Below are 17,458 nucleotides of genomic sequence, written 5' to 3' on the forward strand. Positions count from 1 at the left end.
CTTTAAAGTGAACAATGAGTAACTTATAATCACACTATAAAGCATTCAGTCATAATAATTCATCATAAAGAGATCATGTATTGCAAATAATATGATCACTCAAAGTGAGTGACAAGCAATGATGCAGTGTTATGATCCTTGACCTTATGAATCATTATAAAATGCTTTTTCCTTCTATATCATTGTGAATATGTATCAGTGCTTTACAGTGGTGCAACGGATCATAAAACTCACCATTCAGATCGTATCACTGTTCAGTCACGGGCCGGATCACGGGTCGGATCACGGGCCGGATCACGGGTCGGATCACGGGTCGGATCACGGGTCGGATCACGGGTCGGATCAAGGATTGGATCAGGACAAAAGAAAAAATGGAGAAAAAGTAACGTTTAAGATCCCTGATCATGTTTTTTTGCTCCAGATATTAATTGCCGATCATTGATGATCCATATTGACAGTTATAGATCCCTTTGTTGTGTGATTATAGCAGCTGGTCTACACAGATTCTGGCTCTTTTTCTTTGCAACCGTCCCAAAAAATAATTTCAACTGATCAAAAGTCAGTTGTCAAACCACACCGTGTACATATACTGTACTAATCAGTACAATGCTGTTGCACACCAATTTTACATATTTCATTTAAAACAGCAACATTTTGAAGAGACACTTTACGTTGTCAAGCTTAAATGAACAAAACACAAGAAAGCAAGCCTCAAACCTGAGACGGGAAACAGTTGCATTATTTAGGTTATAATGTTTTCTTTGCTTTAGATTTCTGGGATAGAATAAAAATGTAAATTTAAAAAGTAAAGCATATAGACACAGGCGCACCTGTTGCTGTGTGTATCAGGAGGATTTCACCTGCGGTGGGAGGTGGGCCAAGACCAGCCTCTCCAGCACCTTCATCACATGTGATGTGAGGGCAACCGGTCGGTAGTCATTGAGGCCAGATGGAGTCGTCTTCTTTGGTACAGGAACCAGGCACGACGTCTTCCAGTTGTTATCTTCAATCTAGTTGTCTTAAAATGCAGAGCGGGACCACTTGTATGAACATTACACCTGAAAGGTATTTCTAAACCACAGGGTTTCAGTGAACAGAGAACTGCTGCTTGACACAGTCTGTAACTAAGGTCGGTCTGATTTCCAACATATTTTATTAAATGTGATAAACCTTCTAAACTCAAGGTCCACCCACTCGTTGGCTGTAATCCTATGTGAAAACACCAGCTGAAGAAGGTCATGTAAACGGCTGAAAGTGGCTCTGTCTCTGTCATATTTCTGTTTGACAGGATGAGTTATTCATGCAGCATCAAGCTTCTGCGTAACATTGAATAAAGGAACATGCCTTGCAGGTTGATAAGCATGCAGCTGTCTGAGTACACGACCTGTCCAGATGCGTCTCCTGTGTTATCATGAAGCAGATGCCCACCCAGAGGAGGAGGGGTTAGGACGTCTCCACAAGCTGAGGAATCATGATTAAGCAACAGCTCTGTCACTTGGAGGGAAAGTGGTTTCATCTCCCTCTTGCCTCACGACCAGACAGCTGAATTAATTGAAAACAGCAGAGTACTGTGTTTATGCCTCCAGTTCCCTTTCTTTTCTAAGGAAGGATGGTGGTTAAAATAAGCCTACCCTTCATCTCCTTTCCCACTACACTGTAACTCTCCCTCCCCCTCTCCCTCCCCCTCTCCCCCTCGTGTTGTCCCAGCCCCACTTTCTCACCGTAAACTGGTGATAAGCACCTTTTGCTTGGACATTTGTCTCCGCAGACAGAGAAAACGACACTTCAAGGTCCACCGTGACTAACAGACCAGAGCTCACATAGTACATACACAGGACAGGCGGGTGAAAATGGAGAGTGGGAAACATGAGGAACATGCAGAAAAGACAGTGAGGTTGAAAATACAAAAGGGAAGTGTTTAATAGAAAGGGACAGCACATTAAAAATGAAGACAGATTAGATGGAGAAGAATAATTGAGCAATCAGCGTAGAGCAGGATAGTCCTCAAAGCGTATTTAACAGCAGCATGTCTCACCCTTTGTAAAGTCATTTTGCTTTATTCTTGACTTGACAAAATTGTCGAACCTACCTTTAGATATTTATGTCGTGGATTAAGTTAAATATACACGTGATGGATTGGGATATTCCCCTTTTCCTCTGAAATGTAGCGTGTGCGTGTAGGATACACACAGACAGTACAGGCTCTCTGGCTGTGGACGCTGTGACGGACTCACATCCTCTATCATGGTGCCTCTGTGGCGCCTCCGTGGTGCCCTGCAGGTGGTAGATCTGAAGCATCGGCAGCTCACCAGTACAATAATGTAATGACATCATACTCATTTTAAAGTGGCAATAATACGTCGAGGAATTTCAGTGACCAGTGAGACAATGACACTCCATCATGTATCTATTCAACGTGTGTGTATGCAGCAGGATAAATCACCTGTCACTCAACACACACAATGCTCACTTTGTGTTTTAGGTTTGTAACAACAAGCGATGTGATAGGCAGGCCGATAGAAAATATAAATAAGAATATGTCGCCATATATCTAGCTGAAGGATGAATATATATTTTTCATGGGAAAATAAAATGCTATATTTTGTGGTCTTGAAAGGTATCAGTCAACCGTCTCTGATGTCACAGTGACTGCTAAGTTTAGAATAGATGTGTCAAGGTGCTCTCACACTGCTTGAAATGTGTAGAGCAGTGGTTCTCAACTGGTCTGGCTGCGGGACCCACCATCACCCCTTAATGACAAGCCGGGACCCACGACCCTAATTATATATATATATATATATACTTTTGTATTTTCGTGGCAGATACCGGCTGCCTTCAGCATGCAGTACAGAGAGTCACCAGAGTAAAGGAAAGGTCTTCAGGAGAGACCTAAGGAACACCATGTTAATAAAGAACACCTCCACAGCGCCTGCACGCTATTACAGCAATAACTACCAAAGAAATCCTCTTTTCTCTTCAGCTTCTGAAATCTCACTGCAGAGATACACTCCTAATATGAGCTGTGAGATTGTGTGTGTGTGTGTGTGTGTGTTCGACTTGTTTTGCAGTTTTGCAGCCTAGGGAAGCATGCTAAAGTAATCCTATTTCATTTGAAGCTGAAACGTGCTTGTATTGTGCTGGCTGTAGAAAATGCCTGCGTCTGCATTTAAAATTAATAGATTTCTTAGTCCCAACAAGGAGAACAGGCCCCTTCTATTCACGACTCATCTCTGCTTTGTTCCATTTGTCTTTTCACCCTTATCTGCTGCCCGTTGTTGAATAGTCGTGGAATGGAGTAGAATAATTAGTTTGTTATCTCCTGCATTATTAAGCGTGTCACATGTTTTCTGAGCCGAGTTCTGTGGTTCGGCTACAGACACAATCCTGCGCTGTTTTTTGTCCTCCCTGAAATACTGATTTGACTCTCCTCTTATTCTTTCCATCTCCAACTGCTGAGATGGTGGTTCAGCAGAGAGAAGGTCCTAAGTGACTGGAGGTCATGTAGATTGAATTGTAATTCTCATGGATGCCAGCTGCAGAGGAAATACAGAATGAAATGTCTTCTCCTCTCGTCTCCCACAGAGGAGATTTGAGTTGCCTGCCATTGATGGTGTTTCCCTCCTCAGGCGCCAGAAGACAGACTCATGGCGAGCTGACAGTCGTCCTGCTTTGCTGGAACAGTATGCCGGTAGTGCCTGACGCCACTCTGCTCCACAGATTCAGATTGTGAAAGGGCTGATGTAGTAGTGGATGGAGAGGGAGAGGGAGAGAAGAGAGAGAACACCAGAGAGGCAGCGATGGAGAGACAGATGTTTGTTTGACAATGTTTAGATCCTCCTGCACTTTAAATCAATCTGTTCCTTTCAGTTTTGTCACTGCTTAGAACATTATGCTGTTGCTCCCTAATCCCCATTTGTAATTATATGTGTGCTTGGGAGCTGTGGTGGGTTATGTAAGCACTGACTCTCATTGCAGCACGCCGTGCAGAAGAGGGAGGAAATGTGCTGCATCCATCTCCCCCTGCTTTCTGTGTCTCATTTCATTCTCTCCCTTTTTCTCTTTCTCACCGACAAACTCTCCCTCTTCTTTCTGGGTAGTTTCTCTCCCCCCCCCCCCCCCCGACCTCCCACACACACACACACAGAGAGATATAAAGAGAGAGAACACTTAGAGGAAATCAATCCTTCAGTGTTTGGCCATCTGAGAAATTGACAAGACTCCAAACCTCCCCCGGCAGCAGGGGGGAGGGTTCTCTGACAAACTGACTTTAAGGATGAAAAAGGGGGAGAATACAGAACACTTCTTTGCTGCAGATAGCAGCGTACCCTCTCTGGGCTCAGGTAGTACCTGGGATTGCCTGTTTTTTAAATGCATCAAGAGTCACTCTGGTAACATGACTTGATGATGTTGAATGTGCTTTGTCCCTCCTTCTCTTCTCTTCTTCTATCCCTCACTCCTGTTCCCACCCTTCTCATCTCCACCCTAATCCATCTCTCAACATGTCAGAGGAGAAGCTGGTGTCCACAGCAGCTGGCTGTCTTTGACTTTGCTGCCCCCCAATGGTGCTGTGGTTGACTGGTTGGGTGTACATGCAGGTGTGCACACTGTAGTTTGTGAGTTAGAGCTTGTTACACTAACACTGCTGCTTTTTATTCATTTAACCACAAACAACCACTGTGTCGTTAAAGGCATCGAGCAACTACAGGAGAGGTCCAACCCCCCCGCCCACCCCCTGGAGTCCTGTGGAGGTAGCGGCTGTACATTTGATTAGCATGCTCAGTGGTTTCAACAGTAAACAGGAGGTACAGCTCAGTGCAGCAGATGTGGAGGAGTTTTACAGCAGTTCAACATATTGCTAGAGTAGACACCCACAGGAAACAGTCATCGCTTCCCCCACATCTACAAGTTACAAGAGTACTGTGAGTTTTATAAGTACTTAATGTATTGGCACACACACACACACACACACACACACACACACTCACTTCCCAACAATCTGCGTGTCTGATGATGTTCTTCTTCATCTTGAACCACACTAATGTGCAGCGCCCTGATGGCCTGAAGGGTTCATGGTTTAACCAGTGACATTTGCTTCATGTCCTTCAAGTCTCCCTCTCCCCTCAGTTCCCCTCGTCTCTCTACTACGGCTGTCTAACAAAAGTACTGAGAGTACTGTGAGTGCTATAAAAGCTTGGTGCTTTGGGTGGTCTCTCTTTCTGCTCTCTCTCTCAACTGAAAATGACTTCTAAGGAAAGATATGCTGTCAGTGAGGTGTTGTCACAGCTCTTTGACCATGAAAGTGACATAGAGGAGGAGAATGTCTCTGAGACAGAGGATGATGTTGAGAAGGACCCTGATTATGAGGCATCCTCCTCTGATGAGAATGAGACACTCATTGTTGACCCTCCTGTTGTCTCTCAACCACCAGCAAACACTCTACCTTCCAAAAATGGAAAGTTATTGTGATCCGTCTCCCCACTTGAACAACAGGGTAGACTTAGTGCTTCTAATGTCATCAAAATGGTTCCAGGTCCACCAGATACGCTGTCAGCCATGTCAATGACATAAAATCAGCATTTGAGCTCTTCATAACACCATCAATTGAAAAGGATATACTTGAGATGACAAATTTAGAGAGCAGGCGTGTGTATGGGAAGAGTTGGAAAGACTTGGATGTGACCGACTTGCAAGCCTACATTGGGTTGCTCATTTTGGCACGAGTGTACAAGTCAAAAGGCGAAGCAACAGCAAGCCTTTGGGCTGCTGACACTGGAAGGGCAATATTTCCAGCCACCATGTCTCTAAACACCTTCCATGTTTTCTCACGTGTCATACGCTTTGATGACAGAGCAACAAGGCAGGGCCGACGAGAGCGTGACAAACTTGCAGCAATACGGGATGCATGGGACAAGTGGGTTCAACGATTACCCTTTCTTTATAATCCAGGCCCCTACGTGACTGTGGATGAATGTCTGGTTGCATTTCGTGGACGCTGTCCCTTCAGACAATACATTCCGAGCAAACCGGCCAAATATGGAATCAAAATATGGGCAGCATGTGATGCACAGTCTAGCTATGCTTGGAATATGCAGGTGTACACTGGTAAATCCCCTGGAGAAGCGCCTGAAAAAAATCAGGGCATGAGGGTAGTACTTGACATGGCTGAAGGACTGAATGGTCACAACATTACATGTGATCATTTTTTCACAACGTACGCCCTGGGTGAAGAACTTCTCAAAAGGAAGATTACCATGTTGGGGACAGTGAGAAAAAACAAGCCGGAGCTTCCCACTGAGCTGCTTTTGATGAAGAACAGGAAGGTAACATCTTCAATTTTTGCCTTTACTGAGAAAGCCACTGTCGTCTCCTACTGCCCCAAGAAAGGGAAACATGTCCTGCTGATGAGCACCATGCACAAAGATGCTGTCCTGATCACCAGAGAAGACAAAAAAACACAAATGGTCTTGGACTACAACGAGACAAAGGGAGGTGTTGATAACCTGGACAAGATCACAGCCACATACAGCTGCCGACGCATGACTGCCCGTTGGCCCCTTGTAATTTTCTTCAACATCATTGATGTGAGCGCCTACAATGCCTTTGTAATATGGAGGGAAATGAACAAGGACTGGAACAGCGGAAAACTGAGTCAAAGGAGGATTTTCCTTGAGCAACTGGGTTACGCGTTGGTGAAACCTCATATCGAGAGAAGACGGTGCCTTCCGAGAGCATCAACAGCTGCTGCAACCGTTGTGAAGGACATCCAAACAGAGACATACACCCCAACTCCTCTAGTGGTTCAAACTGGAGGCAAGAAACGTGGCAGGTGCCAAGTCTGTCCCAACAGAAATGACTCCAAGACCAGCAACACCTGTGTGAAATGCATCTGCAAGGAACATGCATACACTCTCTGCACATCATGTGTACAGTAGTGCAAACAACAGGCTGGAATGTACCTTCTGGTGGCCTGAAGGAAAAATAACATACTGTTCATATTCTGTCAAACTAATTTTAGTGACCATGTAACATTGTTTTTTACTATCTCGCACATACATATTCGCATTAGTAGCATAGAACAATCCCTGATGCACACACGTCTTTTTTTTATAGTTTTTTTGTATATACAGAAGTGTTATGTGTTCTTTACTGATGTTCTGATGATGATGATGATCTTTAAAAAAAATAAAATCCTTCAAAATTTTGGAAATTGGTTTTGTTTTTCCTGGGGTCAAATTGACCCCGAACATAACGAATGTTGCTAGTCTTAATAACAGAAATAGTTTTTCATTCCAAACTTTACAGATAACAAAAATATGTACTTAGAGATAATATAAAGCCATTAAAACACAAACAAATTATCTCTTTTAAATGATATGTCAATCAGTGAGATTTTATTCTGATCTGCAGATTTCTCCATAGTTGCTTAACAGGTATTCCCGGATGTTTAAGGGGATGGGTGCAATGTTCCCTCTAATTTTTCATGTGTCTGGGCATACACACAAGCTCCCTGAGCACACTGAGGACCACTGTGAGCAACATCAGATGTGCACGCTGTGGCCACACACCAGTATCACACCTGTTCAAAACCTTGGATCATAGCAAGTTACATGGCTTATTAAAATAATCAAATTACAGCAGCAATTTTCACTAGTTTACTTTTAATATAAGTGATTTGACAAACTTTAAAGGAAAAAGACAAAAATCTTGTTGTTCATGAGATGTGTAGTATGTTTTATGTGAGAGTCCTGCTTGGCCATGGGAAGAGTCCTGCTTTGGCCATGGGAAGAGTCTTGCTTTGGCCTGTGTAAGGTCCTGTTGTGGCCTGTGTGAGGTCCTGTTCTGGAAGAAATGATACATATACACCTTTCAGACATAACATTTTGTTCACATTAAAACATTCACATTTTGCACAATGACGTGTGCTGTAGCTTGTGATACAGTGTAAATTACTGTAACTCTGTCTGTAAAATATGTAATTACTCAGTTTTTTATTATCATTTCTACTACCCATAAATTATCTAGTAGTAACATAATTTAATGATTAATATCCATAAGTAAAAAATCGTAATAAATGTCACTAGAATATGCACAAATCTGACTTAAATTTTACCTTATTTTTCACGTCTGTCCTTCTCACTTCTCCAATGGTTGTACACTTTGTCCAGGTTGATGGCTTCGTCTGCTTCTTGCTTTGACTTTATGCGCATCAGCTGGTCCAAATGTGCCACTTCAAGAAAATCTCACCCAGTTGTTGTTCTTCTTGTTCTTCTATTTGAACATACTCCGACAGCCATTCCATCTTAAAAGAACCACATTTCTTTTTTCCAATGGCTTGGTGAGTGGATGTGTCGCTGCCCGTTCGTTTCGCCATGATAAGGGGTTAGCATTTGCGTCTCGTAACTCCGCCGCACTGTTGATAGCTAGCTAACCTGCAGCGCGAATGGGCAGGGCAATAGTGTCAATGCTATGATTGGCTGCGTAGCGTAAGTGAACCGAATCGTATCATTGGCTGGACACCTGTCACTCACTGAGTTACGTTGCAAAATAGTACAGAAAACAAAATTATTATTATTATTATTATTGGTTTAATTGATTAGATACGATTAGGACTAATATTAGATATTAATTAATACGTTTATGTTGAATTTTATTTTATGCGCTGCATAGATTTTCTTGTGCGCTGAGAATGTGCGAGCAGTGCGCGATTGCTCAAGCGCGCAGCTTAGAGGGAACATTGGATGGGTGTCTTTTTTATTTTTTATTTAATGCGCTATTTAGGTAGTCAACAAACAAGCAAAAAGTTCCTAATACATAAACTTGGAGAAAAATTTGAATTATGATAATTTTCTGGAGGTTGAAATTGCTGGGGTCAAATTGACCCCAATAGTAAAATATGTTAGTAAATTTGAAGGTAACAGGAGGGTTAAGCCAACAGCAGCGTGAGGATGGTTCAGTCACTTTGTTGCTCCAGCTCTAGAATGAATAGCACAGCATGATGTCCATTATGAAATCATACTTGAAATTGAATGTGCGGAGGCTTGTTTCAGATACGGATTCTCTGTCCCATGTTGATAAAGCTCTACGGATTTACCTCATCCCTGTGTAAAGCCTGTTCAATATGTCTGACGCACCAAAGCGCTTGCTGTTCCATATTGATGCTACATCCACCCTCGTGATTTAGATATCCTGATGAATTCATCTCGGCCCGCTTCGATTGAGCACGGCCCAATATTTGATAATCCCTGTGAGTGTGCTGACCTCCTGAGCTCTAGGTCTGATGGGATGTTATTCTTCAAAGTGCTTTCTACAGACTATTTGTAAATCTGGGTTAAGACAGAGCATTGTGTTTTACATGTTAGGGTTTCTCTACAGATCACTGTGTGTCCATTACAGGAACTAAAGAGTGAGGGAAGGAGAGAGTCAGTAAGAGAAGGAGATTCAAAAACAAGCAGGCTCTTAATAACCACAGACTGCAGTTATCTATGGCCATGTCATCAAACTACGTGGATTCTACAATGATGTTGTGGGCCGATACATTATTTGACTCGTCTTAGTTGTCATGTCAATATATCATTTAAAGTGAAAAACAGCAATATACCCAAGTGCTTAAACAGCTACAAAATATTGAGTCAATGAAAGGTGAAGGCTGAAGCTGCACAGCAGCTAAAGACTCCGAACCTTTTCACAAAGGAATGAACGGGCTACAGTCACGCAGCTCGTGTTGTCTTCATGGCACAGTCCTCTATCATCAGCCCTGTTTCTAGACCAAGACAGACTCAAGAGGAAGTGGAGTTTTGGATTCAGCCAGTTGGCCAGAGACACGACTCCAAATGAATGCTGATGCTGCTCTGTGTCTGCTGGACGTGTAAAAATGCTACAGTTTGCTAACCTGTTAGCCATAACTTTACTTTAATTGTTTTCAGCTTGTTGTAGTTATTGCAGCTGAAGGATTTTCTGACAAAATACCACGACAACACAACTGTGGCCCTGAGAGCTCAACACACTGCGAGTTAAGAAAACACCTTCAAACTGACACAAGCACACGAAGAGACAGCTTCACCAATCCCACAAGAAGCTCCCAACCCTACTGGAGCTGTTTCCAGGGGAAACTAGAGTGATGAACACAGCTGGGACATGCTTGTTGTTGCCGTGGCTGTGGCTTATTAAGTTGTCTCTCCATCACAGAGCGCTGCAGGAATGAGTCCGAAAACCATTTCACTACTGCTTCACGCTTCAAAAGACATAAAGGTCGTTCATTTATGAACAGAACTTATTTATACTTATTTTCTACAATCCACAATGGAATGGAAGAATCCCATTGTTGCTCGCTTTCACTGTAGTCACATGATTCAGATCTTATAGTAATGCGCTACAGACTCACGCTAGGTTAGCTGGCGGTAATATCTGAATCATGAGTTCAATGTTGACATAGCCCATAAACAGCAACATCAGGTGCCCCGTGTCCCAGACGTGTGCATCACTTTTTAGTGTCCCCTGGAAACATTGTCTGCTGTGTTGTGAGCTGCTTGCAGTGCATGTGTCATCACATTGATCTTCCTTCATGCCTGCCTTGTTTCTATGTTGTGTTCTTAACTTGCTGCTGTGCTCTTAACTCTCAGGGCCTCCGTACGAGTCAAAGACAGCCACTGGGAAAAGCTGTGGAGTTTGTTCATGTCAGCACGAGACGAGGTTACGTCAACATTGACTCAGCAGTCCGATGACCTATGACCCTCAGTGATATTTGAAGTTAGTTTTGTGCTTTTGGGACATATACATATCAGCAGTGTGGCATACTTTCTTCGTGTTGTGGTGTGACTGCTAATAGTTCCTGTCTAATGTGAACACTGTTGAATTAGAACTTGTTTTCCTGTATTTAGAATGCATTGCTCTGCGTCTTATTTTAGTGGTTATCGCTCACAAGGGGTTGGGATTATTGGGCATGAGTATGCCTTTACAAGTTTAAGAAGTTGGGATTTTTTTAGTGGTTCTGATGTTCCTGTGTAGTAGCAGAGCTTAATGTGTGTGTGTGTGTCTCCTGAGAGAATCACGTGGTGTGGATTACTGTGGATAACGTTCACAGCCAAGAGCCTCTTCTGTCGAGTGCAGGCATTTCCTACAGACTCAGTGTGTAGACACGTAGTTCACACGTTATACACACAAACTGTACACATTCACACACACACACACAAACTGTACACATTCACACACACACACACACACACAGAAAGGAGACAAAGGCACATTCAGTGCCTGTAAGGTTCTTTATCGATGTCCTTATCCTTGCTGTCAGGTTGAGGATATGATTTTTGAACTTTAAAGATTGTTGACAGCATGCTAAGTGTGTGTGTGTGTGTGTGTGTGTGTGTGTGTGTGTGTGTGTGTGCGTGTGCGTGTGCGTGTGTGTGTGGGAGACGGGTTGACAGGCATACACATTAAAATACCACATCGACAGTCAAGGCCCTTGTTGGTTTGTTTATCAAAACAAAGACTTCACTGTTGGGGAAAAAAGATGAAATAATCCTACACAGTTACAGCCAAGGCAAGTGAATAAGAAGAACGGAGAAAGAACAAGTTTAGATAGTTTTAATAGGACTGGTGTGTGTGTGTGTGTGTGTGTGTGTGTGCAGAGCACACACACACACACACACACACACAGCCCTTCATACCCTGAATATTTGTGAAGCCTCTCACTTAATAGCTCTCCTCCTCCTCCATCTTCTGCTTCAATTGGACTGCTAATTATGTAAAGTGCAGGGCTCGCTGGAAAACACACACACACACACCCACACACACAACACACACACAACACACGCACTGACGAGTAGCAGCTTAATTAGCATCTAAAATGACATCCTCATTGCTGCTGATCTCTCTCTTATGAAATACCAAGTTACTGTGGGTGCAACTGCTGTGTGTGTGTGTGTGTATTGTGCATACAAGTCAAGTCCAAACACTGTCACACACATACTGAGGTTACATGGCGTGCAATCACCTGCAGTATCTTGCGGAGGCCCGCTGTTTGCTTGAGATTGTGTATGAATGACTGTAATCACAGCAGCTGTCTTCACTTATGCAAAGCCTGTTGATGTTTAATTCTCTGCAGATGTAAAGTGATGTTCAGCTGTTTGCGTTCACTTCTTTACAGCCCTGACACGTGAATCCTTTACATGGTAGCATAACGTGCTCTAAGGTACTGTGATACCTGAGTGAGACGAATGAACAGCTGGAACCTTGAAAGACGTAACGCTTACTTAAAGAGACATTTCTGTTTCATACGACCTGGGTCTTAGTTCCTTAATTCTGCCCCTCATTGCTATAGTGACATTGTCATAAACATAGTAATTGATGAGATTTGTGAATGCAAAAAAAATCAGTCCGATGGGAAAAGAAACACAAGCGGTTTCAAACAAGCAGCAACCCCCGGTTCTGAGAAATGAAGCCAACTCGGAAGTGCCAAAAACTGCAGTTCTTCAACCGGCCACTTGATGCTGGCTCCACAAGTGAGTCATTCCCCGTAGACCCCCATGTTAACATGGCCAGCTTTACAGCAGAAATACATATCTTTACAGTTTTGGTCTCTAAAGCTGTTACGTACAACTGTGTTGTGGATGAATCTTTATACAAACAGTTTAACTTAAAGTTTGGGCAATTGAGGGCGTGACGTCTCGGGCGGCGGCGACGTCTCGGGCGGCGGTGACGTCACAGGTCGCTAGCCATCTCCTCTGCTGTGTCACCCCGGCCCGACACCAACCATACACCTCTGTTGTATTTTATGGATTAGCTGTGATTAGCTGTGTCGCCCCCCTCTTGGAGCTTCACAACGGCTCGTTAGAAACCTGTGGGTGACTTGACGGAGACTCTGTCCATATTTGATACAGTCTATGGTTTTAAACAGACTTCCAGGTTAGCCAGATTTATGGAAACAAGGGATTATTAACAACTGTTTGACTGAGCTCACTTTCTGTTTGACCTCCTAATAAAGAGGTTACGTCATTGGACAACCTGTTTTGTACTTGTTTGCAACCTGTCTGATCATGTTTTTGTGCCTCGTCAGACTCCGTCGTAGCGATGCTGCAGTGTTATATAGATGATGACAAAAATACGAAAATCAAATCAAAGAAGAAGATGCAAAGAAGTTGTAATACAATTGACATTTTCCTTTAAACCGGCACATTTTTGGGCAACACAACAAGCTGTCAACACAACGATGACGTCTCATTACTGTAATTAGTTGATATAAGAGGCCGGGCAATATTATCTTCATTTGGGGTTGCGTTTCTGTCCGTTATCACTAATGTAGCTGTTGATGCTCCACCAGCTCGTCGCAAACTTTGTCTGTCTGCCGTTCTGTGCAAATTCATCAACTCCTAGTAGAGTAAGTTCAATCTGGCTAAGACAAGTTGTTAATTACAAACCATGCACCTGTGTGCTTTGGATTTCTCCTGTAAGGCAGGCCACCAGTGTAAACCTGGAGAGGACACTTTGAGGGGAATAAAGAGTTGATAACCAGCAATACTTCTTCACATGGTCTCAGATCCTCAAGTAAAATGGTATATATATATATATAAAATCAGCAACAACAAATGATCATATTCAAAGGCCAAAGACAAGCAGGATAATGTGTCAAAATCTTTGAATACTTACTTTATTTCTGCTTTTCTTTTTTTGTGTTTTAATATTGTTTTGGAAAACTAAATCTGACCAGCAGAGGAACATGTGAGGCAGATGACTTGGACTGTTGGTCAGTCATCTCGGGAGCTTGAATTTGAAGAGATGTCTCCTTTCTTTCCTCTTGAACCTTCCGTCACTGGTTCTAAATGAACTGTGTCGACGTCCTCAAAATAAACTCAGCCTTTTCTCTGTTTCCTGAGAAATGCACTCAAAACCATGCATTGGGAATACAATCCACTGAACTGTAGTCAACCAAAGACTTCCTTTTGCTCTTCCAGACAACAAAAAGCCATTTGACAACAACACAGCCAACCCCGGCTGAGATTGATCGATGACATTCTGACACCATGGGGGACTACTTTCCCCAAAAAGGATGCTGTACACGAAAACAGACCTTTAGACCTGAAGGCCATTATGTTTCTGCTTGCCTAAAAGGCCACAGCACATATTGACTGTGGAGCAGTGGAGCATATTGGTTAACTGTCAGAATGTTTTTTATGCATCCTCTTCAGACAGGTTGAGGGTATTATGTAACCATCATTAGCTAAAAAGTGCTTAAAGACAGATCAGCATATTGTGTTTGCCACTGCCATGCATAGACATACCTGTTATCTTGCATACAATACTGAACTATTAAAACAATGGACAGATTCATGTTTGAGGGAAAATAAAAGAAGTAAGGTACTGTAGACCCCCTGCAGTATCTCTGCGGACCCCCTCGGGTTGCGGACCCCCTGTTGAAGACCTCTGCTCTAGGCAGTATATGGCTGCTTGCTTGTGAGACGCCATGCTGGGATTTTGGCCGGATCATTTGTCATTTTCAGGAGGTCACTGGCCGTAGCTTAGAAGGCAATAGGCAGCGTCATCTAGCGTACATTATGACACAGTCAATGCATGAAAAGGAAATACTAGAGCAGTCTGTATTGTTCTTCATGTAGTTTGATCTGTTATGTGGATATTTGTAATCCTTCATAGTTATTAGTGGCCATTTAATTCCAGAATGAGTCTGTTGTGGACATTGCATTTTAAAGAGGTGTATACAGTAATGTACTTGGGAGCCAGTAGGATGTTTTCTGTTATTTAAGAAGTGACACTTTCCATCCCAATGTCAAATTCTCACAGCTCCAAACATCTGAACCAATTTTCAGAAGTAGTTTTACAAAGAGCTCAGTGCCACGTCTGCTTCTCCAGAGTGGACATCGCAGTTTGTTTTCTCGGGTTCTGTCCACGTCCGTCCTTGTCTGTTTGTGTTTTGTGAGCTGCAGATTGACTTTCAACATGTTTTTCTTCCCCTTGTAGTAAGAGCCTTGTACCTGACCCGACTCACCAATCAATACATGCCTCCGTCAGTTAGGGGATCCATCTGTGGACAGGCTGCTGGTGTGCATGCATATGTGGATGTTTGACCCTATTTATTTTTCGTGAGAGAGCGAGAGAGAGAGAGAGCCTTGCAGTTTGAAAATGAGTAGAACAATGGTGAGCCAAGGTTTCATTGTCCTCCAGGCTACACAGTCAACAGCTTGTTCTTAGGATGGATTTTACAACTCAGACCAATGTGGGATGTTTTTACAGCAGTGCACTGCTTGGCAAGACAAAATGGTTCAGTGATCTCGCGCTGCTTGTATATGGATTTTGTAACATATCACATGGATTTTGACATTTTACTGAAACACAATCCAAGAATGCATTACTGTTTGCATGGGAAAGCGTTTTCCTACACAAATCAACTTGAAAATGACACTTTATTCAGTAGACCCTGTGTAGAGAGAAAACAAAAAGCCCAAGGTTGGTGCCATGTGGCATTGCACCGTTTACAGGTACAACCTGTCCCTGGTGGGATGCTCACAGCCTCAGCATCTCCCTACACGCAGCCAAATGGTGCATTTCTGAGGCCACGGGGCGAATTTTTCTTTTAAAAGCTGAAGTGTCGAAACAGGTATGTCATGGTTGGGTACCCTCTTTAATCTGTGTCTCTCTCCCCGAGAGGCTTCCAGTCCTGCTGACAGTCTTCCTCTTCCTTCGCCACCCTCGCTCTGGCTCTCTCCTCTTTTACCAACTAGTTGGGGCGACCTTGGCTCAGTGATATAGCAGGTCGTCCTTCAATCAGAGGTTCGGCGGTTCAATCCCCATGCCATCGGTGTGTGAATGCATATGAATGGTTATAGAGTCCTGATGGATGGTGGCACCTTACACAGTAGACTTGTCATCAGTGTGTGAATGGGTGAATGATGACATGTAGTGTGAAAGAGCTTTGAGTGGTCGGAAGACTAGAAAAGAGAAATACAAGTACAGTCCAGTCAGCATTTACCAGAAGAAGGGAACAGAATAGTCCGGCCCAACAACCACCATCATCCATTTGTTCTTATTGTCTCTACAATACAGGTTGTGTTGTTCAGTGTGTAGTAGAGTTGCACATGTTCCATTTTTATTTCACATTTCCAGAAGAAGATTTCATGATTAGAGAACTTGAGGTCTATAAAGGGAGTGTGCAGGGAGAGGAGGAAGTAGCGATGATTACATTTTCTACACACGCCTGTCACTTTGTGGATGATGAATACAGCTGCTACTGGGCATGTGCCCCATGTATGTGTGTGTTACCCATTGAGTAAATATACAAGGGACATACATCATGCATGTGTCTGTGAGTATTGGCTTTCATACCACACGCTCTCTTGTATCTTCTTTGAAGCGTTGGGAGCATACATAAAGCTGTCAGAAGGAGGTGAAGCATATGCAGAATAGTGCCACACTTTGTCCTGTTATGATGGAATCTGTGTCTTTTTCGAGTACACACTCACACAGCCTCACTTTCCCATCGTCATCGTTGGTACCACATACTTTAAAGCTCACTGAATGTAATCTCGTCTCTTCTTCACAGAGGCATCGATCCTGTCATATGATGGCAGCATGTACATGAAGGTGGTGATTCCAAATGTCATGCACACAGAGGCCGAGGACGTCTCCCTGCGCTTCATGTCCCAGCGGGCCTTCGGCCTGCTCATGGCCGCCACGTCCCATGAGTCGGCGGATACTCTGAGGCTGGAGCTGGACAGCGGCAGAGTCAAACTGACGGTCAACCTAGGTATCGTATAAACCTCCCCGTCAGAGCAAGAGGAGGCTCACTGTCTTTGTGTTTCCTACTTTTCTTTTCGGTCCCGACATGATATCAGACCTAACACACACTAAACCAGCCTCTGTAGTTTGTCTTTGTAGCTGCATGTGTTGTTTTTGACTTGCCTGGACTGTGAGTTTTTCTGCCTTGATGCTTAGATGTCTTTGTAGATTTTGATATCCATCATTCTAACACGTAACAAAGTTATCCATGCTCCGCAGCACATCTTTTGATCCTCACTTTAATCACTCTCATTATTGTATTCAGATAGATAGAAAGGCAAACATTTTCCTTTTGAAAGTGCTGTAATAGATGTCTCTGTACTCAAACATGCATTCCTTCAGATAGCAACATCTTAGCTAACATTCTGCCATCTATTCAGAATTGCAGGTAGTACATGTTAGTGCTGCACTGATAGTATGAATTCTTATCATGTGGGTCTGTTTCCTGTGGTCTTTTTATTTATTTATTTTTCCTCATGATATCCGGATCATGTCTCTCCGTCCATTAGTAACCCTTGGTTTAGCTGGCATCTCCCATGCCTTGTTCAAAGATGGCACTCACCCCTTCAAAGGCCCAGAGCCTGCGGCCCGTCTGGCAAACAGCCCGATGCCACAGCACCCAGCGCGCCTGCAGATGGTGGCACGAGTGGTACACTTAAGTAGAGTGCAGGCC

General features: G+C 43.4%; 1 protein-coding gene across 2 annotated transcripts in view; it reads left to right on the forward strand.

Annotated features, from left to right (window-relative positions):
* The window catches only part of LOC306793263 (neurexin-3b), a gene marked incomplete at its 5' end in the record, with an annotated part of 220,624 nt that overhangs the window by 34,620 nt on the left and 168,546 nt on the right, over window positions 1-17,458 (forward strand). For both annotated transcript variants that reach the window (XM_079290790.1, XM_079290789.1), the window contains one exon: window positions 16,550-16,753. In XM_079290790.1, the coding sequence (XP_079146916.1) occupies window positions 16,550-16,753 (204 nt within the window). The remainder of the gene's footprint in view (window positions 1-16,549; window positions 16,754-17,458) is intronic.

Source organism: Melanostigma gelatinosum (genome assembly GCF_949748355.1).
Source record: "Melanostigma gelatinosum genome assembly, chromosome: 19".
Classification (NCBI taxonomy): Eukaryota; Metazoa; Chordata; class Actinopteri; order Perciformes; family Zoarcidae; genus Melanostigma; species Melanostigma gelatinosum.